The sequence below is a fragment of the Lissotriton helveticus genome, chromosome 6 (assembly GCF_964261635.1).
Source record: "Lissotriton helveticus chromosome 6, aLisHel1.1, whole genome shotgun sequence".
In the NCBI taxonomy this organism is placed as follows: Eukaryota; Metazoa; Chordata; class Amphibia; order Caudata; family Salamandridae; genus Lissotriton; species Lissotriton helveticus.
The window spans coordinates 116,549,650-116,562,566 of NC_136067.1; the positions used below are offsets into that span (position 1 = coordinate 116,549,650).

At 43.0% G+C, this 12,917-nt stretch overlaps 1 protein-coding gene across 4 annotated transcripts in view; it reads right to left on the reverse strand.

The window, feature by feature from the left end:
• LOC144762309 (exportin-5-like) overlaps nucleotides 1-12,917 on the reverse strand; it is a 949,573-nt gene that overhangs the window by 867,883 nt on the left and 68,773 nt on the right. For all 4 annotated transcript variants that reach the window (XM_078647462.1, XM_078647460.1, XM_078647463.1 and 1 more), the window contains exons 5-8: nucleotides 11,620-11,802; nucleotides 1,605-1,631; nucleotides 1,069-1,254; nucleotides 395-471 (exon numbers count right to left, since the gene is read on the reverse strand). In XM_078647462.1, the coding sequence (XP_078503588.1) occupies nucleotides 395-471; nucleotides 1,069-1,254; nucleotides 1,605-1,631; nucleotides 11,620-11,802 (473 nt within the window). The remainder of the gene's footprint in view (nucleotides 1-394; nucleotides 472-1,068; nucleotides 1,255-1,604; nucleotides 1,632-11,619; nucleotides 11,803-12,917) is intronic.

Here is a 12,917-nt window from a genome sequence, read left to right on the forward strand (position 1 = left end):
CACGGACCTGATAATTCTCGCCTAGGTGCCTAAGCTAACCATGGGTCCCACTCTGCAACTCTGGGCAATAGCTTGCTTAATCTCCACAACGGCCCCCACAACGCTAAGGATGCCTGGCCTCCACCTTGGGGGTGCCCAGGAGTGGACACCTCACAGGAAAGCCAGGATGGGTTCCACAGCGGTACTCGTACAAGCGCCTTGAGACCCTTGCGGGTGAGTAGTGCGCTATACAAGTATCAATTTTCAAAATACAACTGGTATGTTGCTGCATAATAAGTGCTGTGGCCGTGGATTAAACAAACACGGTCATCTGCAAAGGTTAGTGATGAGGGGTGTTTGCTTTGGATAACGCAATGTGCAATGACACACAGGTAGAGGATATAAGAGCACTTACTGTGCAGCTGACAGGATGTAGTGCATGGCGACATCTCCAAACAAGATCATCAATGGCTTCCGGTCTTCCAGTTTCCCCTGAAAGCAGACAGAGCGTGCGCCAAAGTGACAATTGGTCATTATACAGATGTGTATTTTAGGTATTCAAGACCTCATAGGATAACAGCACAGGCTATAAAAAGAGGGACTTTCATTGTTGATTTCAGCAGTTCTAGATTTTGCATCGAGTTTTCGCGAGGGGACTAAAGAAATTAGTTTCTTTCTGCAATTGAGCCGCTGAGCTTCCTTGACACAATGCGGTCAGAGACTGGCAAGCCCTAGGCGCGCCAGCTGCAAGCATGAACAATGCAGCTGCCATGAAGAAGGCCATGCTGCGTCTGCCTTGAGGTGGGCATTCAGTGTGTTGTGTGGCTTCTACATTGGTTTGCAAAGTCAGGCAAAAAAAAGAAAAAGAGTGAAATAAAAGTAGTGTTCAACAAAAACGAATTAATCAACAAGTTCAAGAAGAGAGCAAGCAACCCATTGCTTGGGTATGTGACGGGTGTGTATGGCACACCAAAACTGAAAGGGTGCTTCAATGAGTCAGTAGCAGTCTGAGCTCTTCACTGCTTATGCTGAGCCATTCTAGAAGGAAGAAATACACACAATGTAGGATGTAGGAGCTGTCCAACTCACCTTTCTGTTGACGGCGATGAGGAGGCACTCTGCTGCCTCTATTTGCAGTTCAGACTCATTTAAGAGGAGACAAAGCATCTCCAGGAGTTTGCAGTTGCCATCTGTGATGTGGTTCATTGACACCCAGTCAATGTATCCAGCTAGGGTATTGAGAACCGCAATACCCACACGACAGCAGGCCTGGGCCTGTGAAGAAAAGACGAGGAACAGTAGTCTTGAGAAACAATTCCAACTACTTTGCTTTATACCGATTTCTGTTGTATAGGCCACAAAATTGAATCTGCACATGATTATTTAGGTAACAACCCAACAAAATAATGTTGCTTGTTTTATAAATCAAACAGTAGAAGGAAAACGATTTATGACCTACACCTTAAAGGGACCTCAATAGTGGGGGCGAGGGTGTAGCTGATTATTTCTTGGCTATGGAAATTAAACTTTGTCAGGAGGAACTCTCATCTAATTCTATACGTGGTTCACACAGTTCCAGGGATAACAGCAGTATCCAAATAACTCCAACAAAAACCTTTGCTTACCTGCGACTCCTGGGCGGGATCAGATTTCTGAAAGAAAAAATCCAAATGCAAGAAATGAGTTAGAAGCACAACACACAAAGTTAATATTGACAAAGCTATATTTTTCTTTTCTTTTTTAAATCAAACTAGCAAGTACCAGTACGAAACTATTGCTAGCAGTGAGTCTGCAAGATGGAATAAAAGATTTTTATATAAAACCCCCACATGGAGTTATTAAAAACAATTTAACGTTAACTAAAATATGGCAAATACCTTTTAATAATATTATATTCCTTTAAAAATTAATTCAAACCAGGCTCTTATAAGCAATTTTTCAGACCCTCATCTTTGGACAGGACTTCACATTTTCAAATAATAACTGCAACAAAAATTTGCTGAGTATCTTGCCATTCTTTTTTTGCTCACTTGCTTTTAATTTAGGTGCACAACATCATCTGCACAAGCAAAGATCACAGATACAGTTTTCATAGAAGTTAGATTTTAGTTAAGGTCAGAAAATGGTGTTGGTCCTAAGGGTGGACATGTAAAACATTTGAAACACACAAATACATTAGTGAGTAGTATCATCTTGCATGGCATTTGCCGCACTTTTAACAAAAGTTAAACTAATCCAGAATAAGGCAGAAGTAACCTTGGAACCGTTGACCCAAGAACCGTTGACCCAACACCCCCAAGATGGTATAGGATTGAACAGATCGCTCCGCAAGCTATAAAATCTATCAGAAAGGTGGGATCTGGTTCGCGCTATATAAAACTTTGTAAAATAAATACACAAACCTATGAAGGCTAGAGCACTGACTTTCAAACAAGTTTAGATTGGCTGCTCAAGCCTCTGCGATTCCGCACTGGTGGGACTGGAATGTCCCCGAATGGTATACGGTCATGATCCTTTGGAGTATCTGGTATCCAGCTTTTGATGTTGGCAACAGCCTTAAGCTAATCTACTGTATGTATGAGCATTGTGTAGGCATGTCCCGTGACATGAATGGAGTCCTGGAGCTGCCCTAAACCTGGAGCGGTGCACCAGGTGTGTGTTCATCCGAGTGTTACTCTGTACTACCATCCCTGTACTAGGTTTAGCACGTAAAATGGGAGCGGCAGCCCCGAGTTTTGAGAATCAACAGTTGTGACCTAGGAGTGAAGGTCTACTGGCCCATTAATGTAAAGGTCCACTTCTGTGCACTAACAAGGGTCGTACCTGCAACATCCCATTGCATGTTAGACGGGTGTGAGTGGGCTTATGTGTGCGCTAGTGAACCAGAGTAGCGTAAGCCAGTAGGTTACATTTTGGAGGCTTCTGGCCTCCTAATGTGCACAAGATGGAAGTGAGTCAGCTTTCCCAAACAAGTAGAAATGTACTGCTCTCATTCTTATATCTGGAAAGAGACTCCTGAACAGGGTAGTGGGGAAAGAGGAGGCAAGACTCGTTAGCCATTCGGTTAGGTCCTTTTGCTTTGAGGGACTGCGGATTAGTATTCCTGATCACTGCCATTTTGTAGGTGAATGAGACGAGAGGTGGAACTGCAGTCTCTATTCATAGTGCTAAGGGTTCTCTTTAGGTGAGGTCAGCCTTTTGTCTCTTTCCTGGTCACTGTGGCTGCAGATCGCCAGGTGCTATGTTGTGGGCGCTCCAAAATTAAGAGGCCCCCGCTGTAAGGAGCATCACTTTACCCAAGTCTAGCAGACAGCATGGAAAGAAAACATGAAAGAAGAACTACCCCAAACCATTTGTGTGAGAGCAGACAGTGAATTAATAGCCCTTGTCTTCTTTGACTGTATAGAAGTGAGTTGCTGATCAACTTTTTTTATCCAGTTTCAAGTTCATGGAAGAGAGAACTAAGCAGAGTACTTTGAGGACTGGCGTGCAACTAGAGCTGGGTTTTACCGGACAGTCAACTTCCATGGGGTAATTCAACATCACATGGAGGGTGACCTAGACAGAAGAGTGGTCTCACTGTTATGAAACACCTGGAAGCTGACCCACCTGAGGGGAGGAGTGTGCCGACCCTGGAGGAAGTGTGATCAACCAGGGTAAGCAAAATAAGCTGAAACAAGAGCTGAATGTCCATTCGCCCAAAAAGGCTGGATAGAAAAAGCGATCTTTCATGCTCCCAGGACTGGAGCAGACCCTCTTGCAGAGCATCCTGACTGTTGCCCTCCCACATACTGTGCTTGAGGGGACTGTATCGTTATAACCCTGAAGTTGTATTTAAGAGGCCACACCTTGGCACAGACCTTAAGTGTTACATAGAGGACAGCAACACTGATCCTGAAGTAGCCTGCACCACAGCACTGCCATGAAATGTGCTGAAGTGGACTGTGCCACTGTGAACTCAAGCTTTGCACCCAAGAGGACTGAGCTGCAAATTAAAGTAGTGACCTAAAGGGACTGCACCACTATGAGCAATGACTGGACCTTTGCACACAGCATCGCTGACCCATCATTGAACTGCATTCAAGCTGTGCAGCCAGTAATGAAGAGCCTGCAGTGGCCGCCTGCCTTCTGGCTTTGAAGCTTACCACTCAACTAACCTAAATCCCAGAAAAGGCCCACAAACTGCTAGAAGCCATCGACAATGCCAGAGCCTGCCCACCAGAACAGACTCTCGGTGGCAATGTCACTGCTACTTCTGAGTACTGGACCCAAGTGCTGCAATACACGCAGCAGACTTTCACCTCCCAGAAGATGTTAGGAGAACATGCTGCGAGTCCTGGCCGTGACCCATGCTTTGAAAGAGATTGAACTGGTGAGATATACAGGTGACCTGGCTGTTAACTTAAAACACAAACTCTAAACCAGCATTTGCAATGCAATAGGTCTCGCATTTCTGAGACTTTAAGCTATTAGCATTGTAAATGACAATGATTTTTATTTGCGTTTTAAAAACTAAAACATAAATAAAAGGCATTGTCATTTACAATGCCAATAGCTCAAACTCGCGTAAAGGTGAGGCCTACTGCATTGCAAATGCTTGTTTCACTTGATTGCAGGTTTGAAAGGCAACTAGATTGCTTTGACACTAGGTGAAAGAGATGGGCTATTTATCACACAGAATAATTTATCATAATTCTTACCACAATTTACTGGTGGCCTATAACATGCAACATATTACAAAAAACAGTGGACCCTAGTAGTTTGGGTGATCAGGGTAAGAATAGTCACAAACTGGAAGAGTATTTATGTCCTTTGTCCAGCCAGACAGGAATTTATTTGGCGATGTACACAATCAGAAAGTAATGTCAAGGGGGCACAGCCCGTGAACCACAGTGAACAAGACAAAACAACAAGTATAGGCAAGAACGAGCAAATCGGTCTGTATACTTATAATCAGTGGGCAAAGTACCAGAGGGTCTAAGAAAAGGAGGTTATAAGTGTGTGTGAAACAGGCAAACGACCTAGGACTCTTAAACTAAACCAAGAGAAAATGGTATACAATGACAACCTAAGAGATGGTCAAAGGTACCCATCAGTCACCACTCGGAACCGCCCTTCATCATTTGGGATTTTTTCAAAACCATCTATGCAGTTGTGTTATGTTTAGACAGAAAGAGGCCAAGATGTAAATAAGTCCTTTCCGCTAAACAAGCAATAGTATGGTTTACCACTCCTAGAAACTGGTGAGTGGTCAAGTGTGGTGTGACTGGGTAGGTGCAGCGCAAAAGAAGTCTTAACGTGAAAAAGTAATAAACATAAGGAAGTGAGTTTAAAATTGGGTGAGGAAGCATAGAACAAACTTTATTCGGGTGATGCTCACTCTACCAATGTTAAAAATTTGTTAAAGACAGTTTGAAAAAATATGCTGTCTCAAGGTGGAACTGGGTCGACATGTTTCAGCAACAAGTGGACGTAATAGTCCTTGCTTTCTTCAGGACCTTTATAACAAATAAGTGCTACTGCATCAGTAAAACAAATAATAAGTGACAACTAAAAGACAAATATAGCAGACAAGTACAGAGATCACCTGCAGTTTCCAGGTGAAGATTCTTGTCTTTGGCTTACAGCTAATGTCGTTCACATAGCTTGTAAGACGTGAAGACCTCACCCCACCTGGCAGTGGCTCAGGAGTAGAGTGAAGCACCGCTCTATCCGTCGGTACTTCCTGGCCGGCGTCTGAACCGACTGGGGAGGCCAGGTGGGGTGAGGTCTTCACGTCTTACAAGCTATGTGAACGACATTAGCTGTAAGCCAAAGACAAGAATCTTCACCTGGAAACTGCAGGTGATCTCTGTACTTGTCTGCTATATTTGTCTTTTAGTTGTCACTTATTATTTGTTTTACTGATGCAGTAGCACTTATTTGTTATAAAGGTCCTGAAGAAGGCAAGGACTATTACGTCCACTTGTTGCTGAAACATGTCGACCCAGTTCCACCTTGAGACAGCATATTTTTTCAAACTGTCTTTAACAAATTTTTAACATTGGTAGAGTGAGCATCACCCGAATAAAGTTTGTTCTATGCTTCCTCACCCAATTTTAAACTCACTTCCTTATGTTTATCACTTTTTCACGTTAAGACTTCTTTTGCACTGCACCTACCCAGTCACACCACACTTGACCACTCACCAGTTTCTAGGAGTGGTAAACCATACTATTGCTTGTTTAGCGGAAGGGACTTATTTACATCTTGGTCTCTTTCTGTCTAAACATAACACAACTGCATAGATGGTTTTGAAAAAATCCCAAATGATGAAGGGCGGTTCCGAGTGGTGACTGATGGGTACCTTTGACCATCTCTTAGGTTGTCATTGTATACCATTTTGTCTTGGTTCAGTTTAAGAGTCCTAGGTCGTTTGCCTGTTTCACACACACTTATAACCTCCTTTTCTTAGACCCTCTGGTACTCCTTTGTCGTTCTGTATCTGTGGGGGCCGTTCCCAGAGTTTGGTCTTTAAATATTCCCCCGGGTCCTACCCTACCTTAGTGTTTTTGTTACTTATAATCAGTGAACAGACTTGATTGTAGTTTGAGTGACCATTGTACATAGTATTCACAAGCATATTCAGTACATATGATCCTATTGTGTCGACGACGTTTCGATGCCGAAAAACAAGATAAATGGCATCATCTTCAGGACAATTATATAAATCATGTTTGTCTTGGAATTATAAACAATTGCCTTTCATGTAAGACAGATCCTTAGGCAGGGAGGTAGTACAGGTCGAGAGCAGTGGATCGATTTGGACCAATGATAGCGTGTATTTCAGATTATCCCGCTTTTGAGTAAAATTAGACCGTCCAGATCACGGCTCGAGTTGTGCCGGTTGCAGAATTGCAGGACGCGGCATCTCTGGGAGGTATCGCTGGAGGTGACGGCGTTGACCTGTTAGGTCAAGGAGAAGGAGGAATCTAGTATGATGCTGAGGTTTTGGGTGTGGTCTGTGGGGGTAGGAGGGCTACCGAGGGCAGTGGCCACCAGGTGTTGTCCCAAGCAGAGGGAGAGGGGCCGAAGATGAGGACCTCTGTCTTATCCAAGTTGAGCTTCAGGCAACTGCTGCTCATCCAGGATTCTTTGGGTTCTGCCAGAGAGGAAGAAGCGGATCCAGTCGAGGGCAGTTCCCTATATACCTGCGTTGTGGAGTTTGGCGGTGAGTGTGCAGTGGGAGACGGTGTCGAACGCAACAGAGAGATCGAGTAGGATCAGGTCTGTGGTGTGTCCTTGGTTGAGGAGGGTGCGAATGTCATCTGTGGCGGAGAGTAGAGCGGTCTCTGTGCTGTGGTTGCTGCGGAAGACTGATTGGGAGGGAGTCAAGGGTGAAGTTTTCCCTGATGAATTTTGTTAGCTGGGCGTTGACGACCTTCTCTGTGACTTTTGCTGCGAAAGGGAGGGGGGAGATGGATCAATAGTTCTTGAGGTGAGACAATTATTTGTTTCACTTGCACCAACGGGAACTCTTTCAAAATGGCCATCGGCACCGCACTAAGCATTATTTCTATGGGAGTGAAGCGTACTTCGGCTGTAGAAAAGAAATGTGATTTGTACGCAGTAGGAACTATCTGCCCCTCATTGTAAACTATATATCTGTAGCCTGAGGAACTGGAAAGAATTCTAATAACTAGGTTTCTTATGCCTAGTCTGTAAATATTTAGTCTTTGAAAAGTCCACTTACAGTCTATGCAAGATAGCTGTGTATTTTACCTTCAAATGTTTTTCAGAGAACATGGTAGTAATCAAGGCATACAAGGGCTTAACTCGGTCAGCATAACGTGGCAAGTAAGTTTAAAATGCAGTAACCACAGAATGGGGAAATACTCGAGAACCAAGCCTGGCAAACTTAACGTAAACAGAGGTTTCCTACTTAATCTCAAGGAGGTAACTAATATTACAATAGAAGTCTCAGTATGTTTTTAATACGTTTTTTTTCTCCAAAATGTCATAACAAATGACTCAATAATTCATAGAACCTGCGCACAACGTTGGGTAGTAAAGCCATGACCCAAGTCTAGAGAGCGCAGGGGTATGAATTCTAACCCCCTGGCGCAATGTTCAATGCACCAATACAAATTCGAAATCCAGGTGGACGGCGACCCGTACACTACCGACTAAGCAATACTGTGCAGTAAGTGTATTCTGGAAACAATCTGCCCTACTAGATGAGCTCCGGGAACTCAAAGTCCTCGTTTGTAAATGAATAACAGACCCAACATAGCACTAAGAAACCCAAGTCCAGTGCATAAAATATGAAAGGTAACCACACAGAATAAAAAAGATAACATAACAATGCATCCCAGGGCCAGCAAAAATATTAAGCCTAAGAAAAATCGGGAAAATGTTACCAGACCTGCAGACTTAGTGAAATGAATAATTTGCTGTCAAATTGTGTGATCCGAGGAAAATATTTTATTTCAGAGAGCAGCTTTTTCCTTCATTATCAGATATGAGAGCACCTTTAAATAAGTGGGTACAGCGTGTCTGCTGTACAAGAAAGCTCTTTTGTTTGACTTAGACTAAAGGTTTGCTCCATGTATAATAAACAAATAGTGTGTAGATTGGTAGACAATAAACAAATACCACATATAGGGTACACTGAACCCTTGACTTGCCTCTTAAGAATAGCATGATGTGGTAGTACACTCATTTACAGACATGTTTCTATTGAAATGAACACAGACTTTCCCACCGACATGCATTTACTCTTAAACTTACATAGCGTACAAACGATAATGTGTTGAACTAAACTTTCAGCAAATATTTATGATTTTCCATCACCAAGTAAAGTATTCTTATTTGTTTTGATCCTATTAAAGTCAGTTTCAATCTCAATTAAGAATTACAAAATAAGTGCTTTCATAACTACTGAAATACATTTTGTATTAATTTTGAAATATTTGTGCAGTTAATATATAAGCTATTTAAATGTTGGGACCCCATCCCAACACAAACCTCCAGGATTAAATAAGCAACCATTTGTATGAAGACAAACAGGCCCCTGGTCTCTTTTTGAACACAGTAAATGTGACAAGATAAAAACAAGATTTAAAAGCAGCTTTATTGTTCATTCACTTTCAGAATGAACAAAACACCTGTTCTTTGCCAGTTCAAGCTCTCTACCAGACCAGGCCAACAGGCGATAAAAATATCTGGCCCTGATAAAATATGACTCGCCATGGCGAGTGGACAACTAGATTTTTCTAGGCTTGAAAAAGAACATTCCTAACATGGTTAGCAGCTTCCGACCGCACTATAGCTACTTCTAAGCATTATACGAGATTCTACTAGAAACAATTAAAAAGCTTATAAATTGAGTTTCTTAAGATGGATCACACATGATACTCTCTCTCTGTATAAGATAGCTGTTCAGCTATTACCTACCAAAACTTCGCCTTGACGCCTAAGGGTATAAGTAGCGCTTTACAAGTGTCAAAAATAAATAAATAAATAAATAAATTAACAAGGCACAGCTGAAGGCCACTACTCCGCACCACTCCCAGAGACACCTATGACTGATGCTGGTTGTCACTGCAAACCAGCGAACCTCTGGTGTGAAGCTCCTTTGGTCACATAGAGTAGTTCTAGCATCTGAGCCAATTTTATCTTGTAATGATAAAATAAAACAGTGCATGCAGACACTAAAGCGACAAGACTAAACAAATATGCGATATCAATTTATATATAGATTATTTTCTCCTATAACTAAAAACAATATAAACATGTCAGCTTCTAAGCGTCTATGATGTTATGGCAGTGTCCATAATAAAACCAATAAAATATGCCAGCATATCTAGAAAGCAGACATGATACTAACATTTCTGTGTGTATCTAAAACTTCACACTTTCTACTAAAATAGCCATATTATGGAAATAGGAAAAGCTTAAACAGAATTTGTCACAGTGTTCACAACATGCCTGAAAGCTGCCATACCAAATATTACCACAAGTTTGGGTGAGAAGGGTAAGGAGGAAACCAGATTCCTGGGTTCGAAGGCCCCATGCCTCTAAAATCCATATTAGCATATGACAGTGTGTAGTAATTTTTCAGATGTTATTCAAGTACTTTCTTTTCATAGAAAGATAAGCACTGGTCTACGCAATCAATTATTGCTGGCCCCTCCAAATGGGGTCTTACAAATAGTGGTAAGCAGTGCAAGAAACGGATAAGCCAGTTCTAACTTTCAGCAACAGAGTAGGAAGTGTAAACTTCACACCTTCATACCAAATAAGCAATAGGTCAGATTCAAGTTTAGTTAGGGTAGACCTTGGCACTCTGTAGATAAATTGAGGGCAGTCTTGCACGTACTTGGTGAGGGCCCCTTAGGGTGGCACAAATCGTACCACTGCCCTTAGGGACCCTCTTCAGTACCTCAGGCTCTAGGTACCAGAGGTTCCATCTGCTAGGGACTTTAAGAGGGTGTTAAAGGTTTTGCCTATTGGGGGAAGAATTTTACAGGTTTTGCGGAAAGAACACTGGTACTGGGTTTCCGGTTGGCAGGGACCCAGTACACTCCAGTCAAAGTTGCATAAAAAAAGGCAAAAAGTGTGTGGCGGCGTGGTGGTGGTGTGGGAGGGGGGGGGGGAAACTGGAAGTTCTCAGAGGGTTTGTGTGTGCCTTCTTGAGGTCTGTGTGGAAGGCAGAAAAGTAGCACTTAATGTATGTTATCATTTGGTTATGGTGTGCTTATTTTGAGTAACAATTTAAAAAAAATGTTTCATCATTTAGTGGACCTTTGTTGAATGATCTGTTTTGGGGATGGGGAGTGGATTTGCCTGGCAATGGAGAGGGAACTCTGCCTGTAGTACAACACTCCAGCTAGCGGTCAATAAGAAGGACCTGTGTAGCTCTGAGGGCAGGTAATTTCGGTTTTGGGTGAAGGGGGAGGTGCGAGGAGCATGCCCTGGAGTCACCTTAGTTGGGAGTTGGATCCAGGGGTGAGCTGGAGAATCCAGAGACTTCTGAGAAGCACTTTCAGGAGACCTCAAGTAACTGGGTCCCTAATATTTCTGCACTGTGCCATCTGGTAAGTGGTGGGTGACCAGTTGGTTGCGCAACAGTACCTTGAGGATCAAGTTTGCATGGTGAGGACAAGAAACGGTTTGGTATTAAAATCGTAGTAATAATACCCATAGAATAAGGTTGCATGTAGAAAGCATGTACGATGAAGTTTACTTGCAAAATCAGTAACAATTACAGCATTCTGTGTGCATTAGCAATTAACAGAAAACAGTTTCAGAAGGAGCACTGGGGAGTCAGGATTTCCTCTAACGTACCCCACCCCTCGAGCAACCAAATTGTTATGATTAATTAGATGGCACTCTTCACTGCTATCTTAATAATAATTCACTGAGTGCTTCTTACAGCAGCACAAATTTTCAGAAAACACTGCTCTACTTTCTGATTCTATCCACCCCTTCTCATATTGTATGAAGTATAGGTTAAAATAAATGAATTTGTAAAGTGCAGTTGTAATCCTTAGGGATATGCTGTCGGTAGAGGATGGCAAAGGACATTCGAGATCAACGAAGAGAGATTTGGTCAGAGAAGAGTCGGGTCATGATGGTCTGTATAGAAAAGTCACTCACCAAGCGCCTGTACTTGTTCACACTTTCCTGAAGAGAACCCAGCATAAAACTGAAGATCTGCTCCATGTTCTTGGTCAGAGTGTGCTGGATGTCACGTCTGCGCTGCTGTGGGAGCGTCTGGAAGGTAACAACGTCCTCTGCCAATCTCAACAAGATGAACATCACCAGCTCACACTGGGTCTCCTAATGACAAAAGGAAACAACAAAGAGCGCTGAAGAGCAGACCTCAGCCAACTACAGATGCAGACAATCAAAGACTATTTACCAATTCTGTGAAATTGCTGCAAGGTATGCAATGGTTCATATTTCAAACAAAACCACAGCTTTGATTTGGTCCCACGGGGGAAACTTTGGAACGTACTGAGGGATTTAGGCATTCCAACTCCCCTCTTAAATATTTTAATTCATCTCCACTCTCAGAACTTCGCGAGGGTAAGGTGTGGGAGACAGGGCATTTTGTCATCTAGCTTCTCCGTTGGCAGGGGGGGTAAGTCAGGGTTGTGTTTTGGCACCAACCCTGTTTTGCCTCTTTGTCAACAGAGTAATAAACCACCTGAACTCGGTCCCCAATAGAGACGCTCCAAGGCTCGCTGGTGAAGGGATCTCTGCGATTATGTTCGCAGATGATACCCTGTTGCTGGCTAAGACACCAATGGGCATACAGCGAGTCTTGGATGCATTTGTCTCATTCTGTCATGACCGGGGACTGGAAATAAATAAATCCAAAACGAAGTTCATGATCTTTAACTCACCGAAAACAACCCGCCGAAACCCTGCTATTGGAGGTGTTCGTTTAGAGAGAGTCCAAACGTTTGAATATCTGGGACTAACTCTAAATGAGGATATGACTTGGGTACAACACCAGATTAAAACCCAACTAAAACTCTCCCAAAAAGCAGGTGGGATTCTCAAACTTCTGAAGCAATCAGTCTCTAAACCTATCTCTCCCCCCCTTCAAATCTATAAGATGCAGGCACGGGGAGCGGCGATCTATGGTGCTGAGCTATGGGGCTATCATTGCCACCCTGTAATCAACACTATAGAAAACAGGTTTCTCAGGCAGCTGGTATCCTTGCCAGCCAGCACGCCCCTACTTTCCCTTAGGATGGATTTGGGACTTAGACCCCTCAAGGAAGAATTGGGACTTAAACCCCTTACCTTCTGGAGACGTCTTTGGGTAACACCGGAACTTGCCAGCTACAGGCGAGAGCTCGCAGAACTTTTAAAAACACCAATTGTCTGGAACTTGCCCTAGCTGAAATATATTAGGCAAGAATTCGATAGATTGGGATGTTCTC